The 18,988-nt window shown below is 34.5% G+C and overlaps 3 protein-coding genes and 2 pseudogenes across 6 annotated transcripts; all 5 read right to left on the reverse strand.

Annotated features, from left to right (window-relative positions):
• Positions 1-553: 553 nt before the first annotated feature.
• LOC125829777 (uncharacterized) lies at positions 554-7,799 on the reverse strand. 4 transcript variants are annotated; one of them, XM_049508976.1, is made up of 3 exons: positions 6,526-6,893; positions 5,090-5,778; positions 554-741 (listed from the first exon to the last, which is right to left on the reverse strand). In XM_049508976.1, exons 1-3 carry the CDS (start codon positions 6,840-6,842, stop codon positions 560-562), a joined length of 1,188 nt encoding a protein of 395 aa, XP_049364933.1. In that variant the 5' UTR covers positions 6,843-6,893; the 3' UTR covers positions 554-559. The 4 variants fall into 4 exon arrangements, with proteins under 4 accessions (XP_049364933.1, XP_049364931.1, XP_049364934.1 ...); XM_049508974.1 differs by having other exon boundaries at positions 560-901; positions 5,250-5,778; XM_049508977.1 differs by lacking the exon at positions 554-741 and adding an exon at positions 7,694-7,799 and having other exon boundaries at positions 4,645-5,778; positions 6,526-6,807.
• A 719-nt stretch (positions 7,800-8,518) lies between these two features.
• Positions 8,519-10,369, reverse strand: LOC125829764 (protein SLOW WALKER 1). The gene has a single exon (XM_049508964.1). It carries the CDS (start codon positions 10,320-10,322, stop codon positions 8,721-8,723), a length of 1,602 nt encoding a protein of 533 aa, XP_049364921.1. The 5' UTR covers positions 10,323-10,369; the 3' UTR covers positions 8,519-8,720.
• Positions 10,370-11,548: 1,179 nt separating this feature from the next.
• On the reverse strand, positions 11,549-12,721 carry LOC125829781 (F-box protein At3g07870-like). The gene has a single exon (XM_049508979.1). The coding sequence runs from the start codon at positions 12,719-12,721 to the stop codon at positions 11,549-11,551; it is 1,173 nt and encodes a 390-aa protein (XP_049364936.1).
• A 1,023-nt stretch (positions 12,722-13,744) lies between these two features.
• LOC125829775 (F-box protein At3g07870-like) lies at positions 13,745-14,944 on the reverse strand (annotated as a pseudogene).
• Positions 14,945-17,098: 2,154 nt separating this feature from the next.
• LOC125829779 (F-box protein At3g07870-like) lies at positions 17,099-18,277 on the reverse strand (annotated as a pseudogene).
• Between the last annotated feature and the right edge of the window lie 711 nt (positions 18,278-18,988).

Genomic DNA, 18,988 nt, shown 5'->3' on the forward strand with positions numbered 1-18,988 from the left:
CAATTGTATGTTATGCTATGTTGCTCAGACTCTCCATAAAAATTGTTACACTTGTGTCATATCTTCCAAAACTGCACTGCTTTTGGAGGATCCAACAGGCACTTATCGACATTTTTAAAGAGTCGGAGCAGGACATATGTTCTGCAATACTCCAATTAATGAAAGGCTAAGAAGACACAACACTAATGAGGAATCAGAAAGATTCATATTCATGCAAATGAGTCAAAAATCAAAACATAATTAAATTTAGGGTATCTTCACTATAAAGTCAAAACATAATTAAAATTATATTAGAGCATGAAGTAGCCCTTTACAAGCAAATTGTAATGGAAATAAATGAAACAACAAATAGTACCAGAACAATAATACACCAAAATATTCATACAGTATATTCTTTGGACTCATAAAAAATGCCACCGGATGTGTGTCAGATCCTCCAAAAGTAGCGTTTTCTTGGAGGACTCAATGGAAGTGCGGCAACATCTTTAGGGAGTCCGAGCAATATAGGTCACACATACATACAGAAACATCAACACTACATGTGGTCTCATAAACTGTCTTAGTCCCATATACTTTTAACCTTGTCAATGTGCTTGAAATCATAAGTCATCACCAAACTTCTATCCATTCGTCTCAACACGAACCTCTCAACCAAAACATAGCAACTTAATCTTCTCCATCCGTTACTATTTTCTCTGTTCTCTTCGACTTGTTTGATCCTCCCTTGATTTTGCCATCCACCTCTCTGTTGTTCCCACTTCATTCTTTCAACTATTTCATGTCTCAATCCCAAACTTGCTACTTCATTTCCATCTTTACTATAGCTTTTAAACCATATTACTCCTTCCACGACGTTTCTATCATCCCACGTTGCTTTATCAGTTCCGGCAATAAGGACAACCTGTGTGTCAAGTGCAACATCGACAAGTACTGAATTCCCTTCATTAATTTTGTCATTTTGACAAGTGAAAAACTGCTCCCATCTCTGCTCAAGTGTCATTTCGTAGAACATCGATCTCTTCATCTGTTTTTTAAGTTCTGTTCCATCTTTGATAAACACGAAAGGACAATACCAGTTCCCCACAACAACTTCAGAACTCTTCTTATAAGATGATGCAAAATTGAACTGTGGAAGTTGTTGCCTCAACTCAGCATTAAGGCCTATAGCATCATAATTTAGTTCAATTTTTTTAGGATTTTCAGCACTGAGATGCCAACCTTTTCGCCTTAGAAAGTATGGTGGAAAACTATCAGGTGCAAGAGACTTAGCATAAAAACTACCTCTGCCTTTGCAACATATATCATATAGACATATCTCAAACTGCTGAAGTGCCTCCTCTGGATCTAATGGCTTCGGTTTAACGTCCCGTACACATCTGCAGAAACATAAGCTTTTCTTGTCCTCCTCCTTTGAACAAGTGAATGCTTGTCTACATAAGGTCATTTGTTAATTGTAAGATTCATTATCTTTATCAGTCTAAAAAATTCAACATGTCACACTAGAAACTTGCAGCCTAAGGCAATTTTTCCAGAATCAATTTATGTTATGCTATGTTACTCAGACTCTCCAGAAAAGTTGTCGGATCTTCCAAAACTGCACTTTGCTTTTGGAGGATCCGACAGACACCTATAGACATTTTCAAAGAGTCCGAGCAGGACAGATGTTATGCAATACTCCAATTAATAGACAACAATACCACTAAAGCTGTTTTCTCCTAAAGCACAAATGAGTCAAAAAAATCAAATAATTAACAACATATTATATTATTACCCCTTGTTATTTCCATGAGTCTTGATAGCATAATACTGATTAGAAGACAATGGCTTATTAAGAACTGGAATGAACATTACAGTGTTCCTGTTAACGCTCGTGCTCTGACCATTGCTCATTTCGTATCGAATGGTCAGCTTCTTGTTCTGAGGGAGAGGCAAGTCCATGATTTCATAGTTTTTGCAAAGTCCAAAACAACAATATGTTTCAGATTCTGAATCTTTAATCACCAAGTAACCTGAATTTGGACCATCAGGAGGTAATGAAAGTGCATCTGGATTCTTTTTGTAGTAAGAAAGAGATCTTGTTACATACATTTTCACCAAAAGTTTGCTAACTTTTTTCTTGAATTAAGATATATATAAGATTGAACAACTAAGACAACATGTTGATAAGTTCCTTTTTATAAATTCAAATATCATGTCATGCTGTTTCTAAGAAGGTTGGGAGATATTTTCTAACTGCAAAATCTATTAAAATATTGTACATATCAGATGTATGTAATGGTAGTGGTGCACACAACTCAAACTTATATTGATAAAAAAAATAAAAGATCTTGGAAGTTTCAATATTTTGATATGGTTCAAGCATCAAGGAATTATGATTGTTATTTGACTAGTTCATAAGGATATAATAATGTGGATTCATGTTAATCGTAAGGATATAAATAAGGCAAGAAAATAGATAGCCACGTAAAAAATGATACTATAATACCTAAAAACTATTCCATGAGAACTATTTTTTAGCAATATATGTATATTAGATTACTTCATTAGGAAAATATGGGGCTCTAAACTATTGCTTTAGTTGACTTATAGTCGAGCCGGCCATGTGACCAATTGTTCTCTTAGAGTCTAGAGAAGCTTCAGTTTGAAATTAAACAAAGATAATAACAGTAATGTAAGCATGAGACGTCTTGGTAGTACCAGTGAACCAAATAAATGTGGTGATAAAATCTGGGACGGAGGACTTGTAGTATCTCTCTAGATTTGGCAAAAGCGAAAGACCGTCGTGCCCACTCTGGCCTGTGAGTGGGCCCCTATGGTTGCGAGCTAGAGCTTCCATAGCTTATGGCTATAGCAACGTAAGGACCTCCAACTTTGGATATGCACAAGTAGATCGTTAAACTTGTATAAAATTGAACAAGTAGACATAGTCATCCTACTTGACAATTCGCGTGAAAGACAATATTTACAAATCAATAGTCTTTATATAATATCACAGTCATAACTTTCTACAACAATATATTGTATTGAATTTTCAAGGTGTAAAAATACTAGATGATAAAAATCTATTCATAAAAAAAATTAATTTTGTTTCCAATAATCAGCTGGTTGAAAGGTCTTCTATATTGAATCAAGGGAAAAGGATCAAAAATACCCTCAAACTATTACAAATAGAGCAAATATACCCTTCGTTTGAATTTGGGTGCAAAACTACCCCCACCGTTACTCAATAGGCTCAAAAATGCCCTTGGCTAACGGATAAGTACAAAAAAGGAATTTAAAAAACTTTTAAAATAAGAAAAAGTCAACTTTTTCTTTTCACCTGCCCCTTCCAATTTTCTCCCGCTGCCACTCTTCTTCCTCTTTGTTCCTTCCTTACCTCTTAAATCAGATCGAACCAAAACCCAAACAAAAAAAAACTTAAATCCCTTGTCACTCAAAGCTGAACGCATTTTGACTAATCTACACTCAAGTTTCACCCACGACCCATGGCTTGTATTCGATGATGAAATTTTATGATGTCAAGTAAACAAATTTGTATATAAGCACCACATCAAAAATATCTTTAGTGACAATTAATTGACAACAACAACTTAATTACAGTTATATATATAAATATATGTGTGTATTTTGAACAACAATTAACACTCTTCGTAAATGTGTGCAAACCCTATAGCGATATTTGATCCAATAATAATTAACTAATGTGGTAAAGACCTCTTTATTAATACGTATATTTATTATCGTTAAAAAATATTTTTATCGTACTGAAGTCATTTCTGATTAATATTGCAAAACAAACTAACTTCAAGTATTATTCTTCAACAAGTGGCAACATATATTGCAATCAAGATAAATTGCAACCTTTTAATATTTCTCTTGTATGCATATAAGTTACTTAAAAGTAAACATGAACTAATTGCATATTATAGGATATTGAACGGAGAAAACTAGCATGTAGGAATGATACAAAGAGCAAAAATTTTCTACTAGAACAATTAGTGCCAGTGTATATGTTGAATTGTTCAGTTTAATATGCGTACACTGAAATTTTAACTCAATTTTGTGCAGTATTAATGATAGAAAATGAGTAATAGATTTAGATTTTTTGACAAGAGTACTCAAGATTTCTACATATCCTTTGCTTGATATATATTTGCTCTACTTGGCAATGAGATGGCATAACTTGAATTTGGCAATTTAGCCCGTATATGGAAAAATCATGCAAGTTCTTGATAAATATGCCTTGAGAATTTTTTTTTTTTTTTTTTTATAAAACAGGCTGGTGGATGGAACTTAGGGGCAGCGAGCAGAATGAGAGAGGAGGCAACAAAAGAAAAAGTCAACCTTTTCTTATTTTAAAAGTTTTTTAAATTCCTTTTTTTTACTTTTCCGTTAGCCAAGGGTATTTTTGAGCCTATTGAGTAACGGTGGGGGTAGTTTTGCACCCAAATTCAAACGGAGGGTATATTTGCTCTATTTGTAATAGTTTAAGGGTATTTTTGATCTTTTTCCCTTGAATCAAATATCTTGATTAGATCACTAAGTGCTAGAAAAATTGACCATCAACAGGATTCTTCTTCACTAAATTGGAATATATAAGACGTATACATGAGATACAATAATATACATGTGACATACACAATATACATAACCATGTATTATTCATAGTAACTAGTAAATCTGATATTGTAACATGGAAAATAGACTGACCTACTACAATCTTTTAATTCACACTGATAGAGTTTGATACATTCTTAGGGTATATAGCTTAAACCTTAAATATTAAAAACATATTCACATAGTATGTTCTTTCAACTCTTGTAAAATGCCACCATATGTGTGTCAGATCCTTCAGAAGTAGCGTAATTTTGGAGGGACTCAATGCAAGCGCGGCAACAATGACTGTCTTACTCCCATATGCTTTTAACCTTGTCAATGTGCTTGAAATCATAAGTCATCACCAAGCTTCTATCCATTCTTCTCAGCACAAACCTCTCAACCAAAACATAGCAACTAAATCCTCTCCATCCGCTACTATTTTCTCTGTTTTCTTCAACTTGTTTGATCCTCCCTTGATTTTGCCATCCACCTCTCTGTTGTTCCCACTTCATTCTTTCAACTATTTCACGTCTCAATCCCAAACTTGATACTTCATTTCCATCATTACCATAGCTTTTAAACCATATTACTCCTTCCACGACGTTTCTATCATCCCATGTTGCTTTATTAGTTCCGGCTATAAGGACAACTTCTGTGTCAAGTGCAACATCCACAAGTACTGAATTCCCTTCGTTAAGTTTGTCATTTTGACAAGTGAAAAACTGCTCCCATCTCTGCTCAAGTGTCATTTCATAGAAAATAGATCTCTTCATCTGTTCTTTAAGTTCTGTTCCATCGTTGATAAAAGCAAAAGGACAATACCATTTCCCCACGACAACAACTTCAGAACTTTTACAAGATGATGTGAAATTGAACTGTGGAAGTTGTTGCCTCAACTCAGGATTGAGGCCTAGAGCATCATCATTTAGTTCATAATCTTTAGGAGTTTCGGCACTGAGATGCCAACCTTTTCGCCTTAGAAAGTATGGTGGAAAACCATCAGGAGCAAGAGACTTGGCAAAAAAGTTACCTTTGACATTGCAACCTGTATCATATAGACATATCTCAAACTGCTGATATGCCTCCTCTGGATCTAATGGCTTCGGTTTAACGTCTTGTATACATGTGCAGAAACAGCAGGTTTGCTTGTCTTCCTCTGTTGAACAAGTAAATGCTTGTCTGCAAAAAGTCATTCCCCAATTGTAAGATCCATTACTTTGGCCAGTCTAAAAATTCTAATAAAGGGGATTCAAAAAAAATTCAAGAATTGAAACTTGAAGCCTAAAACAATTTTACTACTCCCTCCGTCCCTTTTTAGTTGTCCACTTTAGAAATGGCACACAGATTAAGGCAACAATGATTAGCACAGTGAAGTTACAATTTTACCCTTATGACAACTTTTCACTTCAAAATTACAACCACTTATTTGAATTCAAGTGAAATAAATTGGAGGGAAACAACATACACTTTTACAATTTTCAAGAAGTGTAAATAAGGGTATAATAGGAAAAAATTTGTTGTCCTTTCTTGATTTGTCAAAATGGACAACTAAATAGGGACAACCAAAAAAGGAAATATGGACAAGTAAATAGGGACGGAGGGAGTATATAGTTTTATATTATACTACAGTACAATTTTCTGATGAAAAGGATATAATTCAACTCATTGGACCTTGGTTTATCAAGAGGAAATAAACCAGACAAGAATTTTCCCAGAATCAATTGTATGTTATGCAGTAGTCCAATCAATGAGAATAGATAGAGTCATGATCCATTCCGAAATATTGTAAAGGAAAATGGACTCTTTTCGGATGTACGCCCTTTTGTAACAAATAGATCCTCACTTCTTTTCAGTTAAAAAATCGAATCACATAATTAAACTATCATATCATACAAGATCAAAAGTGCAAATAAAATAACAACATACCCTTTGCGCTTTCCATGATGCTTGATAGCATAATACTGATTAGAAGACAATGGCTTATTAAGAACTGGAATGAACATTACTTCGTCCGTGCTAACACTACTGTTCTCACCAGAACCTGATTCGTATCGAACAGTCAGCTTCTTGTTCTGAGGGATAGGCATGTCCATGATATCATAATTTTTGCAAAGTCCAAAACAACAATATGTTTCAGATTCCTCATCTTGAATCACTAAGTAACCTGAATTTGGACCTTCAGGAGGTAATGAAAGTGCATCTGGATTCCTTTGGTAGTAAGAAAGAGGCCTTGTTACATACATTTTAAGCAAATAAATTTCAACTTTGTTTAATTTCTGTCTATATATTTTCTTTTGATATGTACATGAACAAAAAGTCAAATTTAATGAGATTACTCAACTAAGGCAACTCTTATTGGGCAAAGAAATCAGCTGGCTAGCTAACATGTTGATAAGTTCCTTTTTTTTTAGTCTTGGGATGACTTTCAACATTGCTTTTGAAGGACTTAATCAAGAGTATTTACTGCAGCAGAACAATTTTTTATTTAAATATCCTGTCATGCTGTTACTAAGAAGGTTGAGAGAAATTTCCTAAATAAAAAAAACTATTAGAATATTGTACATATTAGTGGTGTAGTAAGTAAATGTAATACCTACTCAGAAACATGACAAGATATTACTATTATAATTTGACTAGAACAAAAAATTATTCTTTTCACTCTTGACTATAAGATCTCAATTATTATCCTTCAACACAAGCAATGTTGTGGACACTTAGAACCTATGTGGTTTGCTGCAGAAAGTCAACCTAAGGCTAACAGAAAGCAAAAAAACCTTATTGTTGTTTTGGATATTGCAAAAATCATTGGAACCAGAAAAGGGCATTCGAAGCTCACTAACAAATGTTCTTGATCCTTTTCATAAAACTGATGATTTCGTTAAGACCAAAGTAACAAGTATAACTAGCAACTGATAGTTATTACATTATCTCATTCGTACTGATTTAGGATAGGAGGCGAGATCCATAGGAAGACCAAATGTAAGGCATTATTGGCGGAAATGAATCACCTTCACATTCAAACTGATAAATCATCAAAGCTTAAGACGGTAGAAGTAATATTCACTTCAATGGCAAACATGAAAGCCATAAATACCTGCCTAAGAAAATGTCACCAGTTCCATTATCCTTCTTCTAGTTAATACTCCTTTCTCCGACTTGAGATTAATGCAAGATGGCTTATACTAGATGTACAGTTTACAAATCAACAAGTAGCATACAATATCTATGAAGGACAGATGCAGAGCAATTTAATCGGTATAAAAAGCAGTGTACTGCATATATCACTGTACTTTCACAAACTACGTCACTGAAAGGAAGCTAGAGTATAAACTTTTGTTTCACCAGAGTGATAGTGCAGATTAATTTAACATCTACAGTTGGATTATTCGTATGGGTGACACTACTACAAAGATTAATGTTGAGAAAACATACTTTTATCAGTTTCTTCCAAAACTTCTTCATCCCTTGAATGGAAATTTGTCTTCCCTTTCTTGATAGAGACTGCAAACAACTGCCTGAACAAAAAAGCAAAATTGAAGATGACCTCAATATGTACAAACTTTATGCTTATATTATAGTCCCACCAGGTGAGAGAAACTGCAAAGATTTTACATGTTCTCAGCCAGATGAAACCATGCTCTTCTTATAAAAGTAAGTGTCCAATCATGAAACAAATCCATGCACAAATGTCTACGGGCAGATGAAGTGAGCAAAAGAACCTAACTAGTCATTGTAACCAAACAAGCAACAAGATAGTTCTACGGGCAGATGAAGTGAGCAAAAGAACCTAACTAGTCATCGTAACCAAACAAGCAACAAGATAGTTAATTCAAGTTTCCCACTCAACCAGTGAATGATCCACTTTCAGAATACAGCAGACAATGAGAGACTTCATACAATTCAACATGGTATCAAAGCAAAGAAGAGATCATGGTTAAGTTTCATTTCCATCCACCAACAAAAATACACTCTAATCCAATTCAGCCAAATTGTAAACATTAGCTTTAACAAGTTCAAAGGAAAAGTACAATTCTATGTAAAAGAACAAAATTTCTTGAAGGAATACTACAATCTGATGGCACAAATACTGCCGATAATCGACAGGCAACAATAAGTAATGATCATCTCCTTCCAGCAATCTTGAGCAGAGGAGTCACAATGCCTTGTATCTGTAGCAATGTCTGTTGTAATCGTATTTCCTCCTCCACATCTCGTTTAAGATTTCTAATGTCACCTCGCAGTTCATCGGATGATTTGATATCTTCAGCTCGCATCTCAACTACTTTCTTTGTCAAGCCCATCAAAAACCTTGAAAATCTAGGCATGGTTGAATATCTCTGCAGAAACTTCAAAAGCAAACCAAGTTCTTCCGTTTCCAAGTTTGATACACATCTCATCAACTTCTTCCGAGCAACCAATTCCTCCATAACAGCTACCACATTTGCTGGGTTCTTCCCATTCAAAGCAGCTAACAAAGCCTCCTTGTGCATAAACTTCTTCAACAACTTATCATGCTCCGTCACCTTTATCTTCTTCGGCTTCTTAATCAAGTAATCCCATTCAGAGGGCTTCTCACTTTGCCCCCGCAGAAAATATCTGTAATAAGATGGCCTCAACACCCGCCTCTGAGGCTCTTCTACCTGACCAAAGCCACCAACATCAACAAGTTCCATGCTTTCACTTTCCTTCACCTTTCTCCTGCCTATATACAATGTCCCATTTGATGCCCCAATCACCCTTGTAGAACAATCAGGCGAGAACCCAACAGACATTAGAGGATTCGGAAACCTCATCGAATGAGTAATTTTGAACTTGGCATAATCAAACACCTTCATATATCCATCCAAAGCCACACTCAAAATCCGATATTGCTGCGCCTCCTCACCAGTCTCCTTCCCAATTTTACCAACACAAATCGAAGTAACAGTCTTGTTGTGACTCTCCATTGTACATAGCAATTTCCCACCTCCAAGTATATCCCAAATCTTCACAGAATTTCCACCAGCAGTAGCAACTAACCCACCAGATGGCAAGTAAATCACATCCTCAACAGGCTTTCCATGGTCAAACTCCATCACCGAACCCGAATTCATCACCCTAACATCCCAAACTTTCACCGTATGATCATAAGACCCAGAAACAAACATATCATCACTTACAGGAGAAGCATCTCCACACCTCACATAATCCTTATGCCCCAAAAGATCGTAAATTTTTGACTCAGTAGTAATATCCCAATACTTAACAATAGCATCATCCCCACCGGAGAAAAGGTGAAGCTTATCAACCCGCGGGTAACGAACAACACGAACAGGTCGGGTATGGCCACGAAGCCGACGAAGTGGGACACGGGTCTTGAGGTCGAGAACTTGAACGGCGCCGGAAAGGTCACCAGCAGCGATAAGACGACCATCGGATCGGAATGAAGCGGAAGTGACAGTATCACGGAAAGCAGAGGAGATGGTTGTTTTAGGTTCAAGAGTTTTGCCGGAGTAAATGGAAACGGTGGCGGAATGGGCGGCGGCGAAATCGTGAGGAGATGTTGGAGAGAAGACTATGGAGTTGATTGAAGAAACAAGTGTTTGTGGGGTTTGAATTTCTTTAGGGGTTTTGAAGGATTTCCAATACTTGGATTCAGGGGTTGGTGTAGATGAATTTGCTGAAGTGGGTTTCAATTTTGGCTTCACTGGGAAAGTTCTTGCTATCGATTGAGTTTCAGCCATTGTTGAAGCTCTGAAGAAAACTTCGGCTGAATATGATTAGGGTTTAAAGGTCTTAGGGTTTATCAATCTGAATATTAGAGATCTTATATATGTTACGGAAAATAGTCAAAAATGACCTTAAGTTATGTAAAATTGAATAAAAACACATTCGTTAATAGTTTGATCATAAAAGCAATTGTCGTGTAAGACGCGCGTGCATCTATTGTTTGATCCAAAACGCAGTAGGAAAGGAACGAAAGTGAGCTTGTTTTCGTGCAATTTGTCATATAGGACGTGTGTGTCTATTTATTTAATTTTATGATAGTTATAGTGTCTATTTGTATATGCATTGTCCTGTAGGACGTGTGTATTTATTTATTTAATTTTATGATAATTTAAATGTCTATTTGTATACGTTTAAAGTTGGAGGGCGTAGTTTAAACCTATTTTACTTGTAATTTTATTCATTTTTTAATATTTAAATGACTTATAATAATATAAACGTTTGTTTATCTATCAATATTTAGATGACTTGTAATAATATGAATGCTTATTGTATTCTCGATAATGGCATTGTAATATAAGGTTTTAAACTTCTAATTAATTCTTACACAAACTTTATAACTCGTCGAAAGGTGCATATTTATTACTCATATTGTATTTATATTTATATAATATGTAATATAAGTAGGTATTTATCATAATGCATATTTATTTATTTTTGTCTAAAAACATTACTACTCCTATAATATTAATGTTTTATAGGAGAACAATAGGATCATTAACTTCACAAGGACATTTTGATCTTTGTAGAATGCCATATATATCATTCATTGAAGTTTTTTTTTTTGCAGATAAGCATTTACTTGTTCAAAAGAAGAAGACAGTAGATCCAGCGGAGGCATATCAGCAGTTTGAGATTTGTCTATTAGTGGCACAAGTAAAATTATTGTGTTCTACCGAACCCGTAGGATAGTTGGATAAGATATTCGATGTGAGTTTAAAGAGTAAAATATGATACTATGAACTTTAACGCGATTCCAGTAATACAACAAAACACTATTTTTCCATTGAGGCTTTCGAATTTTGACATATTCATCAAAAGTAGGATTGCCAGTTAAACAAAAGAATCCATTTTGCAGGTGCAGAGTAAATTGAACAAAAGGAATGCAGCTTTGGAGACTTTACATTGTAAATAGACTAGAAACGTTAAAATGGACAAGGTATGAGACAAATTAAATATCGATCTAAACTATGTCAATCTTCGGATAAGTGTATGAGACTTGACAACTTTCTCCAATGACAGTCTTGAGTGAGTAAAAACTTGGGATGTAGCTACTCGATTTATGTCCAAGGTACACTTTAACCTTTGTAAACTTCTTTTCTTTTGGGTTGTAAGAAACTACTTGTGTGCCACGATACCTTTGCATCAATATTTCTCCATCTTTCCAAGTTGAGATTGGTATAAATATATCACAACGGATATTTGATTGAATAGTATCCTTCAAAATGCGAGTTTTAGTCCAAGATTCAGCTATTCCATACTCTTTCATCCACCATATATCAACATACTCACTATGGTTAGGACTACACAAACATAGACAATTCCCCAACTCTACTAGCGTCAAGTTGTAGGATGGAGTTTCCAGACCACGCGGAGCTAACAGGGACTTCAACTCTTCTGTCCAACTGTTAAAGGAGTAAATGCTGTCATTTTTTTCCGAATTCATCCAATGAACAACACCATTGACGTTAGCCTTACTAAATGATACGGATAGAGGTTGTGGAGCCTCGCCCACATATCTCCATTTTTCATCAACTCCAAGAGTATAAACCTTCAATTCTGCTACTTTTTGATGTCTAACTGCTGATCTCAGTACTTTATACTGTCTAGAGGCTTCACTAAAGCAGAATGCATAAGCAACACGAGTTCTTTTCTCCTGTTTAGGCAATTTAAGTTTGAAATACTCACCCAAAGGAGGATTGCTAATGTAAACCGAATGGTCTAAGTCAAACATCCAACCTTTCAACAAACAAACAAACCCATTACATGAACCAATTAATCTCATGTTGGGTGAAGGAAGATGAAACTTAGGGCTCAACACAGTGGTGCTCTTTAGGGGGGAAGGATCATCTGGTTTGAGTTCCACAAGAAACTGGACATAGTCACCAATCGAAAGCAAAAGGCTGGGAAAATTAGACGATGTTCTTTTGTGATACATGTTAGAAAATAATGGGTCGGAAGTTAAAAGATTATACCACAGTTTACAAACCGTCTTACAACAAAAAATGGACTTGATTGGTAATCTCGAAAGAATTTCCGACATAATCTCACTCGAAAGGTCCATGATCATGGTGACATGAGAGATTATTCTTCCTTTGCAATCTCCCTTTAAAAGCTTAGAGCTTCGAGGGTCCATGACTGTCAATTCCTTTGAACAAAAAAGCAAAAGCAGAGAAAGTTTTCTACTATGAAAGAAAAAAAAAAACATACAATGATTTAGAATCCCAACTACGTCCCTAAATATAGATCCCGAGTAATCCCAAACCTATAAGAAAAAAGTTTTCTCAATCCTAAAAGAACAATATATTCCTTTCCCGAATCTATTAGGACAAAGAGTTTCCTAAACCAATAGGGATTATGAATTTCCTAAATTGGGGAAAAAATTCAAGAAATAATCAACACCTATTTTATTTCGAATACGTTTATCATAATAATCCTATTTTATTTCGAGTAATTTTATCATTCAACTATGCAAATGTTGTATTCATTCAAACAATATAATACGATACAGTATGAAACAATATAATTATTAAGAGTGTAAGTATAACTGAAAGTATGTATGTATTAATTAATTATAATTCCGTGAAATAATTGTATTTATAATTTAAACATATATCACAATTCACAACCTGGAGAGATGACGTGTGTTTGAGCAGAAAAAAAAAAAAAGGAATCAGGAGACAAACAAATTAAAATACATCTTATTATAAGGGCTATTAATTATCATTCCTTATTCAATACTAATTAGGCCTTATTTGTTTTAAAGAGTAACACGACAATTTTTAATACCAAAGAGACTATCTATGATGTATTTTCTAGGCTTCCAGTTGATTCTTTAACTCTTTCAAGTGTCTTTCGAGCGCGTCTAGTTTTTTCTGTTCCTATTATTTTTATTGATAGGCCAACATTTTGTTCCTTAGTTCGTTCTATTCAGACAAGTGCAGAATGAATCGAATAAAATGAATGCAACTTTCGAGACTTCACATTGCAAATAGACAGAGTTGTACTACCATAACTCAAAAACATCCATTAAACAGTAAAAGTTGACATACCATAACTCAAAAGCATTCATAAAACAGTAAAAGTTGACAGGTCTTAAGCTAGATGACTCATAGAAGCAAAACATAATATCCAGGAGGAAATAAGACAAATTAAATATTTAAACTATCTCAACCTTCGGATAAGCATATGAGACTTGTAAACTTTCCCCAATGACAGTCTTGAGTGAGTAAAAACTTGGGATGTAGCTAGTCCCTGCAAATCCAAGGTACACTTTAACCTTCGTAAACTTCTTTTCTTTTGGATTGTAAGAAACTACATGTGTGCCACGATACCTTTGCATCAATATTTCTCCATCTTTCCAAGTTGAGATTGGTATAAATCTATCACAACTGATATCTGGTTGAATAGTATCCTTCCAAATGCGATCTTTAGTCCAAGATTCAGCAATTCCATACTCTTTCATCCACCATATATCAACATACTCACTATGATAAGTATCACACAAACATAGACAATTCCCCAACTCTACTAGTGTCAAGCCGTAGGATGAAGTTGTCAGACCACGCGGAGCTAATAGGGACTTCACCTCTTCTGTCCAACTGTTCAAGGAGTAAATGCTATCATTTTTTTCCGAATTCATCCAATGAACAAAACCATTGACGTTAGCTTTACAAAATGATCCACATAGAGGTTCTGGCACTTCACCCACATTTCTCCATTTCTCATCAACTCCAAGAGTATAAACCTCCAACTCTGATACATGTGGACGTCCCTCAAACTTACTAACTACTGATCTCAATACTTTATACTGTCCAGAGGTTTCACTGAAGCAAAATGCATAAGTAACACGCTTAATTCTTTTCTCCCATTTGGGTAATTTAACCTCGAAATATTCACCCAAAAGAGGATTGCTAATGTAAACCGAATGCTCTAATATGTTATTCATCGAACCATTAAACAAACAAATGAACCCATTACATGAACTAATTAATGTCAAGTTTTGTGTATATAAAGTTGGGGGGAGGTGAAACCTAGGGCTCAACACAATGGTTCTATTTAGGGGGTGAGAAAAATCATCTTTGAGTTCCACAAGTAACCGGACTGAGTGATTTATCGAAAGCAAAATGCTGGGAAAATAAGATGATCTTTTGTAATACATTTTACAAAACAAGGGGTCGGAAGTTAAAATATGATACCAGAGCTTACAAACAATCTTACAACGGAAAATTGACTTGATTGGCAACCGTGAAAAAATGTCAACCATAATCACTATATGAAGGTCCATAATCCTCGTGACATGAGAGATTGTACTTCATTCGGAATCTTCCTTGAAAAGCTTAGAGCTTTGAACATCCATGATTGTTACTTCGTTTGAACAAAAAGGGAGCTAGTTTATAAGGTTTAGGTCTTATGGATTGACTGGACTTTCATATAAAGTGTGATCCTCTAAAATGACTAATTGAAAGTAATTATTGAAATTTAACTAGCCGTTAGCTAATATTAAATTTTTTTCCTAATATTATTTCTTACACTGACTTAGTATTTAGTAAATAATGAAAGTCTAACTAGCCGTTAGCTATCCGTTGGAGTGAACCTATATCTATAAGGTATCACTTTGGAGACTCGAAGAATATATAATTCTTTTATCTTTCTTGAGATTCTATTGTATCTATTCCCAATTTATAGCTAGCAGTTTTTTGTTTACAAACCAAAGAAAGTAAAGATATGTTCTAAAACTTCTAGATATATGTTATTGTCCATTAATGTGCTTAGCATTGAAATCGTTTAAGTATTTATTATAGATTCATGAATTGAAAAGAAAAAACCATCTTCCGAAAAATTTATAACATAGAATTAAATTTAAAATGAATGTTATACTTCACATTCACGTATTTTGTATATTTCAAAACTTTTAATGATGGATTCGTTTCAAAATTAATTGAAATACTTCCTCTTACAATTTCCCATTTGTTTCAAGAGTATTCCTACACACTCCAATCGAAATCGATTTATTGACTTATTAAGAGAATATAATCTCATCCTTCTCTTTAGTAGGAATATTGATAAATTTATCGATACTTTGTTGTAAAGGAGGATGAGATTAATTTCTCTCAATGAAATTCATAGACTATTTGGTCGGAGTATGCAAAGTTACTCTTGATGAATTCACTGCACTAAGTGCGAAGTGAAGACCGTTTCAATAAGATTTTAACAGAGAGATCTTAAAGCACTTAGCTAAGAGGATTCCAGACATATGGCAGTAAGGTATCGAAGAATTTTGATTTTCACCGGAACATAGTGATATGCGTGGAATATTTTTCTATTTCATTCAATGAACCACTTAGTTCAAGTTTCGTTCACTAAGTAGTCAATGATTTAAAAGACACCATCATTGATGAATGTTGCTAGATTAATGTCTCAAAGTATTTTTAGATTTTTCAAAGATAAAATTTCTTGAAACAAGTGGGGGATTGTAAGAATTAGTGTTTCAATTAGATTTGAAACATGTAAATTCATCCGTTAAAAGTTTTGAAATATACAAAATACATGAATGTCAATTGTAACATTCATTTTTGTTTTAATTCTATGTTATAGGTTTTTTGGACAATACTTTTTGTTTAAATTGATGAACCTATAATAAATACAATCTAATTAAAAGTCTTTTCTTGCAAAAATTCTGTCCTATAAATTGAGTTTCTTTTGTATGTAAAGACAATCACTCAAAAAACTACTTTTCCTTAGAAAAACATTTGAGAGACATTAATCAAAAGGTGAAATAATACAACCAAACACTATTTACCCATTGAGGCTTTCAAATTTTGACATATTCATCAAAAGTAGGATTGCCAGTAAATTTTGTCATTTTCTTCGCGATCCATCCAATGAACAACACCATTGACATTAATCTCGCCAAAATTATACCCATACAGGACACGGAATTTCACCTACATATCTCCATTCCACACCAACTTCAAGAGTATAAACCTCCAATTCCGATACTTTAGTATGATCCTGAACCTTTCTATTTATTAATGATCTCAATATTAATTGCCTTCCTTTCTGTTCATTCTTCATATGCATTTTTCTGTAATTGTATGTATATCAGATCAATTTTTGAAATTTCAATAAATCATGCCTTTTGAATTACCTTTTTTCTCGTTATGTCTTCCTATTTATCAGTCTTGGGTATGAGGCTAATTCCATGACTAGACAATGTCAATCTCGAGAAGACAGTGTCAATCACTTACGTTACAAAATTGCAGAAACATCTTGTGCTCGAGGTCGTCTATGTTTACTCTGTTGCTATTATTTTTACTGATAGGCCAACATTTTATTCCTTAGTTCGTTCTATTCAGACAAGTACATAGTGAATTGAACAAAAGGAATGTAAATCGGACATAAATTAAAAGCATCCATAAAACATTAAAAGTTGACAGGTCTTAAGCTAGATTACATGAGAACCATAGAAGAAACACATAATATCCACGAGGAAATAAGACTAATTAAATATCTACAGTATATCAATCTTCGGATGAGTGTATGAGACTTGAGAACTTTCCCCAATGACAGTCTTGACTGAGTAAAAACTTGGGATGTACCTAGTTGCTGCATATCCAAAGTACACTTTAACCTTCGTAAACTTCTTTTCTTTAGGGTTGTAAGAAACTACTTGCATGCCACGATCCTGTTGCATCAATATTTCTCCATCTTTCCAAGTTGAGATTGGTATAAATCTATCACTACGAATATTTGGTTGAATAGTATCCTTCAAAATGCGAGTTTTAGTCCAAGATTTAGCTATTCCATACTCTTTCATCCCCCATATATCAATATACTCACTATTGTTACTATCACACAAACATAGACAATTCAAAAAACTCTGCTAGCGTCAAATTGTAGGATGGAGGTATCAGACCACGCGGAGCTAACAGGGACTTCACCTCTTCTGTCAAACTGTTGAACGAGTAAATGCTGTCATTTTTTTCCGAATTCATCCAATGAACAAAACCATTGACGTTAGCATTACTAAATGATCTCCATAGAGGTTTTGGAACCTCGCCCACATAGTTCCATTTTTCATCAACTCCAAGAGTGCAAACCTCCAATTCTGTTGCTTTTAGACGTCCGTCAAACTTACCATATCCTAATCTCAATACTTTATACTGTCCAGAGGCTTCACTAAAGCAGAATGCATAAGCACCACACATTTTTTTCTCCTGTTTAGGCATTTTAACCTTGTAATACTCACTCAAAAGAGGTGTAAAGCGAATGGACTAGGCCATAATTCCAACCTTTCAAAAAACAAACGAACCCATTACAAGAACCAATTAATATCATTCCGGGTGAAGGGAGATGAAACATAGGGCTCAACGCAATGGTTCTCGTTAGGGGTTGAGAATCAATAGCTTTGAGTTCCACAAAAAAATGGTTAAAGCCAATAACCGAAAGCAAAAGGCTGGGAAAAATTAGATGATGATCTTTTGTGATACATGTCAACAAATAATGGGTCGGAAGTTAAAAGACTATACCACAATTTACAAACCGTCTTACAATAAAAAATGGACTTGATTGATAATCTCGAAAGAATTTCCAACATAATCTCCCTCGAAAGGTCCATGATTTCGGTGACATAAGAGATTGTTCTTTCTTTGCAATCTCCCTTGAAAAGCATAGAGCTTCCGGGGTCCATGACTATCACTTTCTTTGAACAAAAAGGTTGCGAGTTTTAACGAGGTTCAGTTAGGTCTAATCTTCCAAGCAAAGCAGAGAGAGTTTTCCGAAAAAATAAGTGTTTAATGCTTTAGAAATCCTCAATTACATCCCTATATAAATAGATTCCAAATAATCCCAAACCTATAACAAAAAGGTTCTCCCAATCCTAAAAGAATATTATACATATTCCTTTTCTGAATCTATTAGGACAAAGGGTCAAGTAATAATCAACGCCTATTTTATTTCGAATATGTTTATGGTAATAATCCAATTTTATTTCGATATTGTATTCATGAAAACAAAGTTATTTATTATAAAGTGAAAGTACGTATTAATTAATTATAATATAATAACCTGGAGATAACCGTGTGTTTGAGGAATTAGATTTTGATTAGGAGAATAATAAATCAGAATACGCCTTAGATTATATATCATTCTTTATTCAATACTAGTTATGTATTATTTTTCGAAATTAATTTAATATTTTCCTTCTCTTTTTTTTTTGTCTTCTCCATAGCCATAGCAATAACATGGAAGGCAAAAAACGCCCTCCCTCATCCTTGGAAGATGCCCAAAGTAATCGAAAACGATGTCGAATTAGCACTACGACGAAGGAGGACGCGGTGGCGCATGACTTTGTAGATGACATGGTATTCGAGATACTAACATGGGTTCCAGCTAAGTCTCT

This window comes from Solanum verrucosum, unplaced genomic scaffold (assembly GCF_900185275.1).
Source record: "Solanum verrucosum unplaced genomic scaffold, falcon-dt-bn FXZP01000008.1, whole genome shotgun sequence".
NCBI lineage: Eukaryota > Viridiplantae > Streptophyta > Magnoliopsida > Solanales > Solanaceae > Solanum > Solanum verrucosum.